The 13153-nt window shown below is 43.9% G+C and overlaps 1 protein-coding gene across 2 annotated transcripts in view; it reads left to right on the top strand.

The window, feature by feature from the left end:
* GALNT8 (polypeptide N-acetylgalactosaminyltransferase 8) overlaps positions 1-10942 on the top strand; it is a 40097-nt gene extending 29155 nt beyond the window's left edge. For both annotated transcript variants that reach the window (XM_065421062.1, XM_065421055.1), the window contains exons 6-11: positions 491-605; positions 4238-4423; positions 5906-6043; positions 7961-8056; positions 8743-8910; positions 10784-10942. In XM_065421062.1, coding sequence (XP_065277134.1) covers positions 491-605; positions 4238-4423; positions 5906-6043; positions 7961-8056; positions 8743-8910; positions 10784-10942 — 862 coding nt within the window. The remainder of the gene's footprint in view (positions 1-490; positions 606-4237; positions 4424-5905; positions 6044-7960; positions 8057-8742; positions 8911-10783) is intronic.
* Positions 10943-13153: the final 2211 nt, after the last annotated feature.

The raw sequence follows: 13153 nt of genomic DNA, 5'->3' as shown, positions 1-13153 counted from the left end.
AAAGTAGTGGATTTTGGAGATGAAAGTCATTATGTACAAGGTATGCAAAATAAATAAACTATTATGAGGCATTTAACGTCCATATTCAACAGAAAGGATTAATGCATCCTGTATTTGCATGGTGCTAACATAACTCCACCCTGAATAAATTTATTACACACTCAGACACTGGTAATTGGGTAAATACCTAGATAGATAAGGATGGGCAGAATTTGGCACTAAATGCATTTATGGAAATGTCCACTGTAAATACAGGGTGGTGGTAGAAATGGGATGGGAAGAAACCAAATCTAGCTAAAGAGCAATTTATTAGGGACCCCCAAACTAGCACAAACAAAATAAGAATTGTCCCAAATGAGCCCAATACTCAGTCTCTCACTGAACAGGAAATTCAAAAGAGCATAATTAATTCTCAAATGATTGTTTATTCCTCTTCCTGTTTATTTCATAGTTATTTCTTCTCTCCAACTGTATCTATTCTCTTTCCCAGGAGTCCTTCTATTATGGGGATACTTGCTGCACATAGAGTTTTTCTGGGTGAGATTGGGGTACTGGATGGCGGAATGCATATATACGGAGGGGAAAATGTGGAACTTGGCCTGCGGGTACGTTTAATTCTGCTTCTCTTATAAAATAAATAATGTAAGTGTGGGGACCTGATTTTCAAAAGAACTCAGGGCCAGATTTCTAAGTGCTCAACACAGACAATTGGGCTCAGTTTTTCAAAAGAGTTCAGCTCCCATTTCAGTACTGAAATGAAATGGGCAGATTTTCAAAAGTGCTGAGCACCTAGCAGCTATTGTGGTTAGATATTCGGCTGCCTGTGTGTGTTTTTCCTGTGTGCTGTCCCAGCTCTGCACAGACAGCTGGCACAGCAGACCTTGAACGCACCGCCGAATGACCACAAGATCTGTTAAGGTATGAAGGCGCCAGGCCAGGTTTATTGTCGACAAAGCACGGTAATAGCACTGGCAGACTCTATGAGGATACTAAGACATGTATGCCCGTGACAATGGGCACAGCTCAGTAAATGGTGGGAACCAGGAAGGGAAGAATTTCACACAAAGTGTACTCAGCCTGTTGTCTTCCCTGCCACAGTAAGTCATAAAGAACATTGCTAAGATTGTATAGTTTTATGTCCATTGATAACATAGATAAATGTACAAGCTAAGCTAACAAATGTAAACTTCATGAAGTTTACAAGCTGGAGGCAGGAGGGAAATCCATCTTGTGAAATAACCAATTGGAGAGTGATACTATGGGGTACAAGGTCTTGCAGTGTACTCCTCAGGAGCATTATATATTGACCCAGTAGGACACCAGTCTGATTCAACATAGGAAGTGCTGTAAGAAGGGGCCAAGGCATTAGAAAGGCAACACCCCAGAAGGGGACCCCCCCCCAATGTTCATCAGTAAACCTCAGAAGCCTCTCTTCAGGTAACATGATGTAGTACATGAGATGAAACCAAAGGAGGAAATGACCCTGCTCTGGACCCAGTTCCTGAGCGTGAGATAGCAGCTGGAATCCCGTATAAACTTTACACTGCTGGGGGCGGGGAGGATTTAGAAAGGCAGAAGGTAATTACTCAGGTAGGAATTTAGCTAGGACCCCAGGGCTACCACCTCAGCCCAAAGTGCCAGGGGGATCTTTGAAGACACAGAGGTCAGGCTCTTGGTTTTACCTTTCATTTAAAATTCAGCACTTACAACTGCACAGTGCTCACTAACGCCTTGCCGCAGCCATGTTGCCTCAGTACTGATTTAAAGGGAAGACAGTTGAGTCTTAAATCACCAGCACTACCTGTTGCAGCATGTAGGTTTTTCACTGATAGAATTTCAGACACATTTATTTCCCTTCAAGCTGCGAGCCGCCAAAGAAAATTGTCCCTTTCCTCATATTTGGTGTCTCCTCTTCTCAGATAAATACTGATAAAGGATTTGTAAACCATTTGATGATGGCTAATTAAGGTTTAGCCGCAGCAGTGGGAACATGTTGCATATAGTGATTAAACTAGAAGAAGGATGGTCCAGTCAGTTTGCTAGCCTGGGATTTGGGAGACCTCAGGTTAATTCCCTGCTCTGCCGCAGACTTCCTGTGTGACCTTGGGCAAGTCCCTTAGCCTCTCTTTGACTCAGTTCCCCATCTGTAAACTAGGGATACCAGCAATGCCTTGCCTTTCAGAGATTTTGTGAGGATCAGGCCCTCCGACGGGGGGGGGGGGGGGGAGGACAACAAAAGTGGCAATTGCCCAGGGGCCCGGGTGATTTAAAAGGGCCTGGGGCCCCCTGGCTGCTGCCACCGCCAGCAGCACAGTGGGGCTAAGGCAGGCTTCCTGCCCGCCCTCACTCCGCGCTGCTCCGGGAAGCGGCCGGCACGTCCTAGCGGCCCCTGGGGAGGGGGTCTCTGTGCGCTAATCCCATCCGAGCGCTGACTCCGCAGCTCCCATTGACTGAGAACTGCAGCCAATGGGAACTGCAGGAGCAGTGCCTGCAGGCAGCAGCTTGCGGAGACCCCCAGGCCCCCCCGCCTAGGAACTGCTGCCAGAGGGGTGTGCCAGTTGCTTTCGGTAGCCGCCCAAGGTAAGTGCTGACCTGCTCCTGCACCCCAACCCCCTGCCCCAGCCTACAGCCAGCACCCAAACTCCCTCCCAGAGCCTGACCCCGCACCCCCTCCTGCACCCAAACTCCCTTCCAGAGTCTGACCCTCACCCCCCTGCACCCAAACCCCCTCCCAGAGCCCACACCCCTTCCCTCCTGCACCCAAACTCCCTCCCAGAGCCCGACCCCTCACCCCCCCTGCACCCAAACTCCCTCCCAGAGTCTGACCCCTGCACCCCCTCCTATACCCCAACCCCTTGCCCCAGCCTGGTGAAAGTGAGTGAGGGTTGCGGGGAGTGAGCGACAGAGGGAGGGGGGATGGAGCAAGCAGGGGCGGGGCCTTGGAGAAGGGGCAGGGCAGGGGTGTGGTCTCAGGGAAGGGGTGGGCTGGGGGGCAGGGCAAGCATCTTTGGGTTTGTGCAATTAGACAGTTGGCAACCCTACCAGGCGGGCATGTGGAAGCCCTGGCTGTGCTGGAAGAGCACCACCTAAATGTCAAGCAGACCATGTCTGTGCGGACGCGGCTTGTGCATGCCTGGGGGCCCATTGACTGTTCTGCCCTGGGGCCCGGAATAGCTGTCGGCGGGCCTGGTGAGGATATATACATTAGAGATTGTGAGGTGCCGACCGTTACTACGGCAATAGGGGCCATTCAGTATCTAGAATGTATTTTGTCTTATTCAACAGCAACTACTGCAGTGACTGAAGTGACAGCATTGATATCCTGTGAAGAGAATCCTAGGTAGTTTTCTGTGGCTAGAAGGGTGGTGACTGCATCTCAAGGACTCATGCGTGAAGTGTGGGAGGAATAAATATGGTAGATTCAGAGTACTCAGGATCCACCTAGGGAAAAGGTGGGATTGACAGGGGATGAACTCCTTTCCACTTTTAATACATTAAAATACACGGAGGCCTCATTCTTCATTGCCCTGATACATGTATATTCATTTACACCAGTGCAAGGTGGGTGTAAAGCATCACCATATCAGAATGGTACCATGATACCTCTTCTCTGTGCTGGTATATCTGACTGCACAAAATGCAGGGGAATGGAGAATCAGGCCCATTAAATACATTTCTGCTCAGAGAAGTGACTTCAAAAATAACATTGTAGGGCTCCTTTTGCATTGTCCCTCAATGATTTCTTGTATCAAATGCGCTCAGTTTGTAAGCAGATTGATGGGGGAGAGGGGGTTTCTAGGTGCCAGCCCTGTAAACAGCCTGGGGTATGAGAGTCAGACTGGTCTCTTTCCTTCTCCTGCAACCTTAATCATAATTAAGATTCTGTAGGGCCAGTTCTGCTCTTTGTGACACCTGTATAACCTCATGCAAAGGATTTACACGGGAGTAACTGCTTAGTCCTGTAACTGGAAATTAATAATGATGCAAAAGACTAAATAGCCTCCACCTCACTCTCCTGTACCTGTGTTGGCTCTGCAGATCCTAATAGAGAAGTACTGAAAATTTCCCTTAATCACTAAAGTCAGGAGAACTCATTCAGATACTGAGAGTGAGCAGATCTGTTGAGTAAGGAGGTGCAATTTTTAGTCACTTATGTAGAACAAAATCGTGTTAACCGCTGGTGAAAAAAGCCAACTCCAAATGCGTATTCACTGGAACTCCTGCTTCATCCATACAGGTCTGGCAGTGTGGGGGTCAGATAGAAGTTTTGCCTTGTGCAAGAGTTGCTCACCTGGAAAGAGCGCACAAACCCTATGTGCTGGACTTGAGTGTTGCTATGAGACGCAATGCCCTGAGAGTGGCCGAAGTGTGGATGGACGACTATAAATACATGGTTTATTTCGCATGGAATCTTCCTATTGAGGTGTATATGCTTGCTTGGTTGTTTAGAATTGGTTTCTTTAAATTGAGATGGTCATTCGTATGGGAGCAAATGACTAATAGTGGTCTAAGTAGCCAAGAAATCACAATGAGGCCAGACGTAGCAAACAGGTGTTTGTGAGATTTGTCCCTTTAAAAACGTGACTATTATTATTATAGTGCCTAGGGGCCTGAGTCATGGACCAGGACCCCATTGTGCTAGGCACTCTACATAGAACAAAAAGATGGGTTCTGCCCCAAACAATGTAATAATTTCTAACTTTTTTAAAATAAAAAGTATGTTGTTTGGATTTTTGCAAGTTGTGATAATAGAGCAAATGAACTGGGCATCCTTGAATATCTTTTAAAAATGCTCTAATAAATAATAGGCAAGTCAGTTACTTTTAATCAAATGACCCAGCAACACCCTACACTAATTGACCGCCATGCCCAAAATGCTGCAGAGTCCCACATCCCCACTATCCGACACCCATTTCTCACAGGCCAGGGATAAAGAAAGAGTGGGCCTTACAGCATGCTCTGCAGGCTGAGAAACATTCATGTTGGGAAATCAAGCACTCAGAATTAAGGAAATTCAGAGAGAGGGTTGAAAGCTCAACCTTAACTTTCCTCCATTGTTGTGCTCATGCCTTCAACTATAGTCTCTCTACATATCATTGTAAGTTATGCCAATTAATACCATATATAATGCAAACTGGAATTTCTTGTACATCGTTATGTTAGCAAATCCCAGTGCGGTGTATACATTCTTCAAGATTGGCTAGATTTGTAAATCTCATAGAGTTCAACAAAGCTCTGCACACCTCATGAGCATGGCAAAATGGCAGCTTCCTCTTTGATACTTTGAGATACTTTCGGTTCTATTGCACACATTTAAAATGCGTAGTGATTTATTGTTCTTCATAACTAGTAACAGATCACATTTTTGTACACTGCCATTTTCCTTTAAAGGTGACCTGGCAAAGGTGGTGGTGGGGGGAGGTTTTGTGTGCCTATTTTCTTTCTTTCTTGATGTAAGAAGCTCTGCATGCTGTTTTTAATTTTTATTTCCTCCCATTTAAAGATATCAGGAATGTCAAGTCATTTTTTAATGGAAGAAGTTGTAGATCAAAGGTGTATTGACCTTACCTGGAGTGGTGTTTTGAGTTTTTAAAAAAAGGAGATTTTTTTTGCCAGTGGTTTAGTTAACTAGATGTTAATGAAAACAAAATACCTGAATAAAAAAGCACTTGTTATTCCAATGAATCAGTTCTTAATCTCCATTGTATCTGTGATTTCATAGACAGGCAAAACACAATCTGAATTTCTAATGTAAAAGTAATCAGGGATTTTTTAAGAGCAGATTTTAGATATTCTTTATATATTATGAAGAAGCAACAAAAAGGGGGAGGTATAAGTCAATTTTCCCTCCATTTTTGCAGGTCACTTTTAAAATTAATGTCTGAACAATGTGGTGGTTTTTCAGAATCCTGGAATAGACTATGGAGATGTTTCTTCCAGAAAGGAGCTAAGAAAGAAACTGAACTGTAAAAGCTTTGACTGGTACATAAAGAACGTTTATCCTAATTTAATACCTTTGACCACTGTTGTTGGCTACGGAACAGTAAGTACTGTGCATGTCTACTGAATAGATGCAACAGTTAGATATCTCCAATATTATAAAGGTTGTTGAAGGCAATTTCTTCTGTGTTCCTGATCAGTCTAACCCGGGTTGCTCTTGTAAATTGGTCATATTATAACGATAGTATTGGTTTTAGTAGAGGTTTTAGAGATATTTAAAGTGTGTGCCATCTTTTTGTAAAACTTTCTGTACCTGTTGCATATCTAAACTGTGCCCACTGCATGTCTACCAGCATAAACATAAAATAGCATAGGAAGGTATTTAGAAGGACACATTTTTGTGCAACATAAGAATGCTCATAGAGCAGGGAACAACAATGGATGAAATCTCTCCCTATAATTGTCTGCAATGTTCAATAGAATATTATGGAGACGCATCACAGAAATGAAAAGTTCAACAAAGTAATCCTTGCCTGCTGTACAGCTATAAATCAAGGGAGGACAGTATCTTCTGGTCACTCATTTCAGAGTTGTTAAGTTGCTTTTTAAATTTGGACTGGAACAATAATCATGAAGATCATGATAGAGGGAAAAATTATAGCTAAAGAAGAGTAAAATATACAGAATGTGAAAGAAACAATTGTCAATTTAAAAACAATGGACCACATTTTCAAAACTCCTCTGGCTGAACTGGGCACACGCAGGTTGTGCCAAGTGCAAACTCAAACGTGTGCAAACTCAGATACATGCAAGCCTTTGTTTTGCGCACAATGAAACAGAACACAATTGTTTTTAAAGATTCAATCAAATGAGAATTTTTTGTTTTGGTTAAAAAGACATTTCCAAAAAGTTTCAATGGAAAAAATTCAGCCTTTTCTATTGGTGATACTTGTAGTGATGTGTTTTTTATGGGACTGCTCTGTGATTATACTGTATCAGTGAACAATTGTGTTATAGTAGGGTTCCCCAACCTGAGGAGTTGTCTACACTATAAAGCCTTTGCCAGAACCCCTAGTGGAGATGCACCATATGTTAATAGAATGAATTCTTCCACCAGTGTACATAAAACACTTCCCTCAGTGACATTAGCTAAGCTAAGCACTGTTCGGTCAGCATAGTTGCGTCTACACGTGGGGGGAGGGGGCAGTTTGCTGGCATAGCTACATTGGCCAGTGGATGTGATATTTTTGTACTTATAGCTAAATTTTGTAGTGTAGACCAAGCCCAGGGCCGGCTCCAGGCACCAGCCGAGCAAGCTGGTGCTTGGGGCGGCAGATTGTTCGAGGCAGCATTCCGCCCAATCCTAGGGCAGCACGGCCGCTTTTTTTTGTTTGTTTGTTTGTTTTTTTGTTTGTTTGTTGTGCCGCTCCGGCCGCCCTGTAGGGGGCGGCGACGCGGAGGATGGGAGCGCCCTGCAGCAAGCCCGGCAGGGCAGTCCGCGTCCTTCCCTCCCAGATGACCGGAGCGGCGCGGAGCCTCCCGTCAGGCGGCGCACCGGTCGGGGCCACATGGTAGCGCCCCGCTGAAGCCCTGGCCGCCCCCCTTCTCTCTCTATCTCCCCCGCTCCCTCCCCCTCCCCCCCCGCTAGCTGGGGCACGTCTGCAGCGCAGGGAGTCCCCCTGCACCCTGGCTCCGGCCGCGCCGCAGTTTTTTTTTTTTTTTGCTTGGGGCGGCCAAAAAGCCAGAGCCGGCCCTGACCAAGCCCCATTGTTTCTCTGATGTACAGACACTAGAAAAGCCTTTAGATTTGCTTCTCATGTTTTCTGAGATGAAGTCAACTCTGAAAAGTTGTTTTGCGGTTTCTTTTTCTAAATCCATCCTGTGTTCTCCTGTTACTTCAGAGCTCTGAAGCAAAACTGCAAACCAGCATAGCTCTCAGCAGAGCTTACAAAAACAGTGGTGGGAACAGGAAGATGTGGTAGTTATTCCATGCATTAATATGCCTGTTTTATCTCTGTAGATGAAAAACACTCTGAATGAGAACATCTGCATAGATCATGGCCCTGTCCCTGGAAACACTCCAATAATGTATGGCTGTCATGCTTACTCATCACAGGTATTAAAAACAAGCTATTTAACTGCAACCAGAAATCGTTTGTTAGCCTTTGCTTTGGATTCTTTGCTAGACAATGAAATAGACTCCTGAAAATTGTTCTTCATGTGCTGTCATGCAGGGAAGATTAATTTTATTTTGTAAGTAAACAAGTAAAATCCCAAATCAAAAATGAATGGCAGTAGTCTCATAGACTTTAAGGTCAGAAGAGACCATCATGCTCATCTATCTGACCTCCTGCTCATTGCAGGCCAAGGCAGATACCATCATGGTCTAAGTACATTAAGTTGGTTCCATTTTTATGGGGAGGTGACCTCACTTACCACCTTCCCTCCCCACACACATATTGACAACCATTGTTCTTGCTGATGGTGGTTCCAGCAGAGAGGTGAAGGATTGAATGGGATGCAGACTGAACTCCTCACTCTTCACTTCTTGTTCTGTCACTAGGAGGGACACTAGTGATTACAGTTCCACCGTAATAATCGACCTGTTTTTTATGAACAGAGGAGAACAAGACTGATGTCATAGCTCTAGTGGGTCAAATTCATCCTGGTTGAACTTCAATGATATCAATGAATTTGGCCCCATGTATCTAATGTTAGTCAGTTTCACAAATGTCTGGTATCCTCCTTTGGGATTTCGTCAGTGTCCTAGCTCACCTACTCCAATGTAACATTGCCTTTCAGCACTTGTTTTATCTCAGCACTGGAGAAATGTATATAGGAGGCCTACGATCTCGACAGACTGCAGTAGATCGGTGCCTAACTGACCCTGGCACAGGAGACCTGCCATTTATAGAGCAATGTAATGAGGCTGTGAAAAAGGGACTGAACATGCATTGGGATTTTAAGCAGGTAGGTGAATTTCCATGTCCCTACATTTCAATGGCATGTTTCATCCTGAAAGAGCCTAAAATGCTTTATACACACGAGGACAAATTTTCATATGGGGAAGCCCCAGCTGTAGGATTTGCACATGCAATTCAAGGAGCCAAGCTGATGTCCCTGGGAACAGCAGATACTCCACACCTAATGGATCAGGACCTGGATACCTCAAACTCCGTTTTATCCTCCACTCTCCCAACAAGCCACCCAGCCTCCTTAGCAACAACACGGATTCTGGCCATCATGCACTGGGATCAGGCCATTCTCAGCAGCAGGAGCTTGGCTGTGGAACTACTTGTCAGAAGAGATCAGAGTGGGCTGATGTCTGTTCAGTACAAAGTGATCTGATAAAGCCTTCGCCCAGGACAGACAATCTTTACAAAGGCAAAACAGTTCGACCCAAACAAAGCCATACTCCTCTGCCCCAGAAAAATACCTTTTGATTTGAGATCTGAGTTCCTCAATTTTGTGCAGTACTTAAACACCGCAGTGATAGCTGGCATCAAATCATTAGATAGACCGACTCAAGGTCTGGGCACAGGGCCTCCCTCTGCTTCTTTGGGATCTGGTCTAAGATACTCAGATACTACTGTGGTGGGGTGGTATAAAAACCAGAATTCTCAACCAAGTATCCCCTAGTTGCCATCCTCTCCCCCCCCCTCAAGTTAGCCTGCCCCCAGGGCAAAATGTTTTGAAACATTGTGGATCACCCACTTCAGAAATATTACTGATTTGGCGTGAAGGGTGGGGTTCTGACAGATTTCTTTTGTCCTTAATCTGGCTTGTGACCACATGTCTGGAGACAATTTAAAGCAGAGAACAGATACCTTTGAAAGCAAACCTATCATTCATTTTAAAAGCAAACCTATCATTCATATAAGTCATATATAAGGCTATGCTGTGAAACACAAAAAACTGAGTTTTGTAGTGGGGCCCATTGAAGCTGGGTGGACCAACCGTATTTAAAAGGAAAACTATACTAAAGTGTAAAGCTTTGGCAGCGTATTGATATCATTATGATTTCACCTCTTTAAATTACCCCACCCTACACAAAACATTTCACATTCTAGTATTGACTTGGGAAAAACCAGCTGCCTTGAGTGAGTTCCCTTTGATGTTAGGGTTGTCCTTGTGCAACATGTGCATTAGTGCCAGCCTAAAGATATATCCTGTGATTTATTTGAACTCTAAAGAAGGTAACTGTATTTGAATAGGCTTTACAGATTTCCCTGTAACTTACTGATCTCTCTTTGTCAGCACATATGGAGACTCTTCTGTTTACCAGAAAAGACTTGTTTTTGTATCTCTGATTAATTTATAGGGATCACATCTGTAAATATTGTCTAGTCTTTGAATACTTGAATAACTTTATCATTCTGCTGTGTCTCACTGGTTTGTCCTCTTCTTTGCCGACTTACAGAGTCATAGATTTTAAAACGCAGAAGGGCGCCTAGATCATCTAATGTGACCTCCTGTATAGAACAGGCCACGGACCCCACCCAGCACCTGCACACTAATCCAACAACTGAAATGAGACCAAAGTATTCTTTCTGTTACTAATTTATTACTAGCTGGCAGCCTGATGCTAACTTTACTCCAGAGTAATAACTTTCCACCTTCTGAAGCTGCACAGTTTGGTTCACTCAGTCAAACCGAGAAACTTTCTTTCCCACTTATGACCACAGTCAAGCTAGATGCAGTGACAAAAATATATTCTGTCTGTGTGCAGAGAACATTTTCACTGACCTGACATATTACAGAAATCAAGAGAATTGTTTACTGCCTGGGCACTCAGTTCCGAAATGCAGACTGCATCTTGTCTCATGCTTCTTTCGTTTTGCAGGGATCATCCGTGATGAACAAGAAAACTAAGAGATGCCTTGAAATTGTAAAGGACAATCCGTCTTCGCCTTACAGACTTGTAATGCAGAACTGCACTGGACAAAAATGGAATGTTCAACACACAGTTAAAGATTGGGGCAAGAGAAGTGCTCTGAGATAGCTTATTTATCTCAACCAACAGATGACTTGGTATTGACTCTAGGAAGCAGGGAAATTGGGATCACCAGGAAAACATATTCTTCAGAGGTTTCCAAAGAAGAGCAAGACTTCTGTTGCTAGAACATTACACGATAGAGATTATCTCAGGTAGAGACTATAACATTTTGGGGAGCACATTATTGGTATGGAAGAATGTATGCTCTGAATTATGGGAGGATATGGGCACATAAACAGGAGGGTGACGGACACATGTACCATAGGTAGTTATCGTTGTGTGTATTTAAGTTGGCAGTCAGTGAGGACAAACTGGAACCGAAGACTGGATGAAAATTGATCTTGTGTAGACCACTCGGGGGGAGCTTGAAGATTCTGTGGTAGAAGGGAAACTAAGGAAATGCAAACAGAGATGTTATAAAGCAGGGGTTCTCACACTGGGGGTTGCAAGGTTATTATATGGGGGGGTCGCAAGCTGTCAGCCTCCACCACAAACCCTGCTTTGCATCCAGCATTTATAATGTTATTAAATATATTAAAAAGTGTTTTTAATGTATAAGGGGGAGGCGGTCGCACTCAGAGGCTTGCTATGTGAAAGGGGTCACCAGTACAAAAGTTTGAGAACCACTGTTATAAAGGATGTGTTATTCAGAGGTGACCAGGACCTACAGCTCCCATTGACTTCACTTGGAAAGCTGGGTGTTCAGTACCTGTCAAAATCAGAACCAAGGTTTTTTTTTTTTTTTTTTTTTTTACAACGTCAGCCTTGTAAATAAGTGGCCTGATTTTCAAAAATGTTGAGCTCCCATTGAAATCAATAAACTACTTGCACTGGCCTCTTATTTTTGAAGATCTTGGTTGAGAACTATACACGATATCTGTACCCTGCCTTTTATATTCAGGGGGCCTTCAGTGGATGAGAAATCACCCTGCTTTCAGCTTGATCTTTATACACTCATCTAATCTGTTAACCAGCAATGCAATGGAGCGGTGACTTGTTGGCTTCTGGGAGCTCCTTGTCAAAAGCCTGCAGCCAATTTGAAGTGAAGGCTGGGGTGATTTGCCTGCCTTCAGAGGAGTTACCCCTGTTCTGTAGATACTTCCAAACCATCCCTGTCAGAAAAGACTTATCCTTGGGGCTCATAAAAATACTTCTGAGAACGGAAGCAGAAAATGTTGTTAGCCTTTGGAATTGACCAATGGATTGCTCCAGATTGTAGGTGTTTTCCAAGCATTTCTTGGAACAGGATTTTCCTACACAGTCTTCATACCCATTTTCTCTTCAGTTTTACAAGCTGAACACTACACTGTCCCATCAGTAAATTTTTCAGGAATACAGAGTAAGCATTTCCAGTAAAGGACAGTTTAATAGAGGTTTGTTCGCCACATGCTACCTGCCTCTCTTTGGTTATGGTGATGAGTAAATGTCTTTGTTTAAATAAGTTGATTCCATGTTCCCTCACCCCTGATACACAGGGTTGATTTGAGGCTAATTGGATTTGTTGGTGAGAGTCAGATGGACAGCTCATCACTGCTTCATTTTCTGCTTTAGGTTTGTTATTTGATAGGATCAGCTGTAATTGCTCTTGTAATAATTACTCTTATTGCCTAAACAACAAGGAGTCCGGTGGCACCTTAAAGACTAACAGATTTATTTGGGCATAAGCTTTTGTGGGTGAAAAACCCACTTCTTCAGATGCATGGAGTGAAAGTTACAGATGCAGCCATTATATAATGACACATGAAGAGAAGGGAGTACCTCACAGGTGGAGAACCAGTGTTGACAGGGCCAATTCAGTCAGGGTGGATGTGGTCCACTCCCAATAATAGATGAGGAGGTGTCAATTCCAGGAGAGGCAAAGCCCAAATTAATGGTGTTAAATTTGCAAATGAATTTTAGTTCTGCTGTTTCTCTTTGAAGTCTGTTTCTGAAGTTTTTTTGTTCAAGAATAGTGACTTTTAAATCTGTTATAGAATGTCCAGGGAGATTGAAATGTTCACCTACTGGCTTTTGTATGTTACCATTCCTGATGCCCGATTTGTGTCCATTTATTCTTGAATAGGGCCTGGGAGTGGCTGGCTCATTACAGAAGCAGCTTTGCCTCTCCTGGAATTGACACCTCCTCATCTATTATTGGGAGTGGACTACATCCACCCTGATTGAATTGGCCCTGTGAACACTGGTTCTCCACTTGTGAGGTAACTCCCTTCTCTTCAT

This window comes from Emys orbicularis, chromosome 1 (genome assembly GCF_028017835.1).
Source record: "Emys orbicularis isolate rEmyOrb1 chromosome 1, rEmyOrb1.hap1, whole genome shotgun sequence".
In the NCBI taxonomy this organism is placed as follows: Eukaryota; Metazoa; Chordata; order Testudines; family Emydidae; genus Emys; species Emys orbicularis.
Note: the sequence above shows the minus strand (reverse complement) of the source record. Positions and strands in the feature narration are given on the sequence as shown.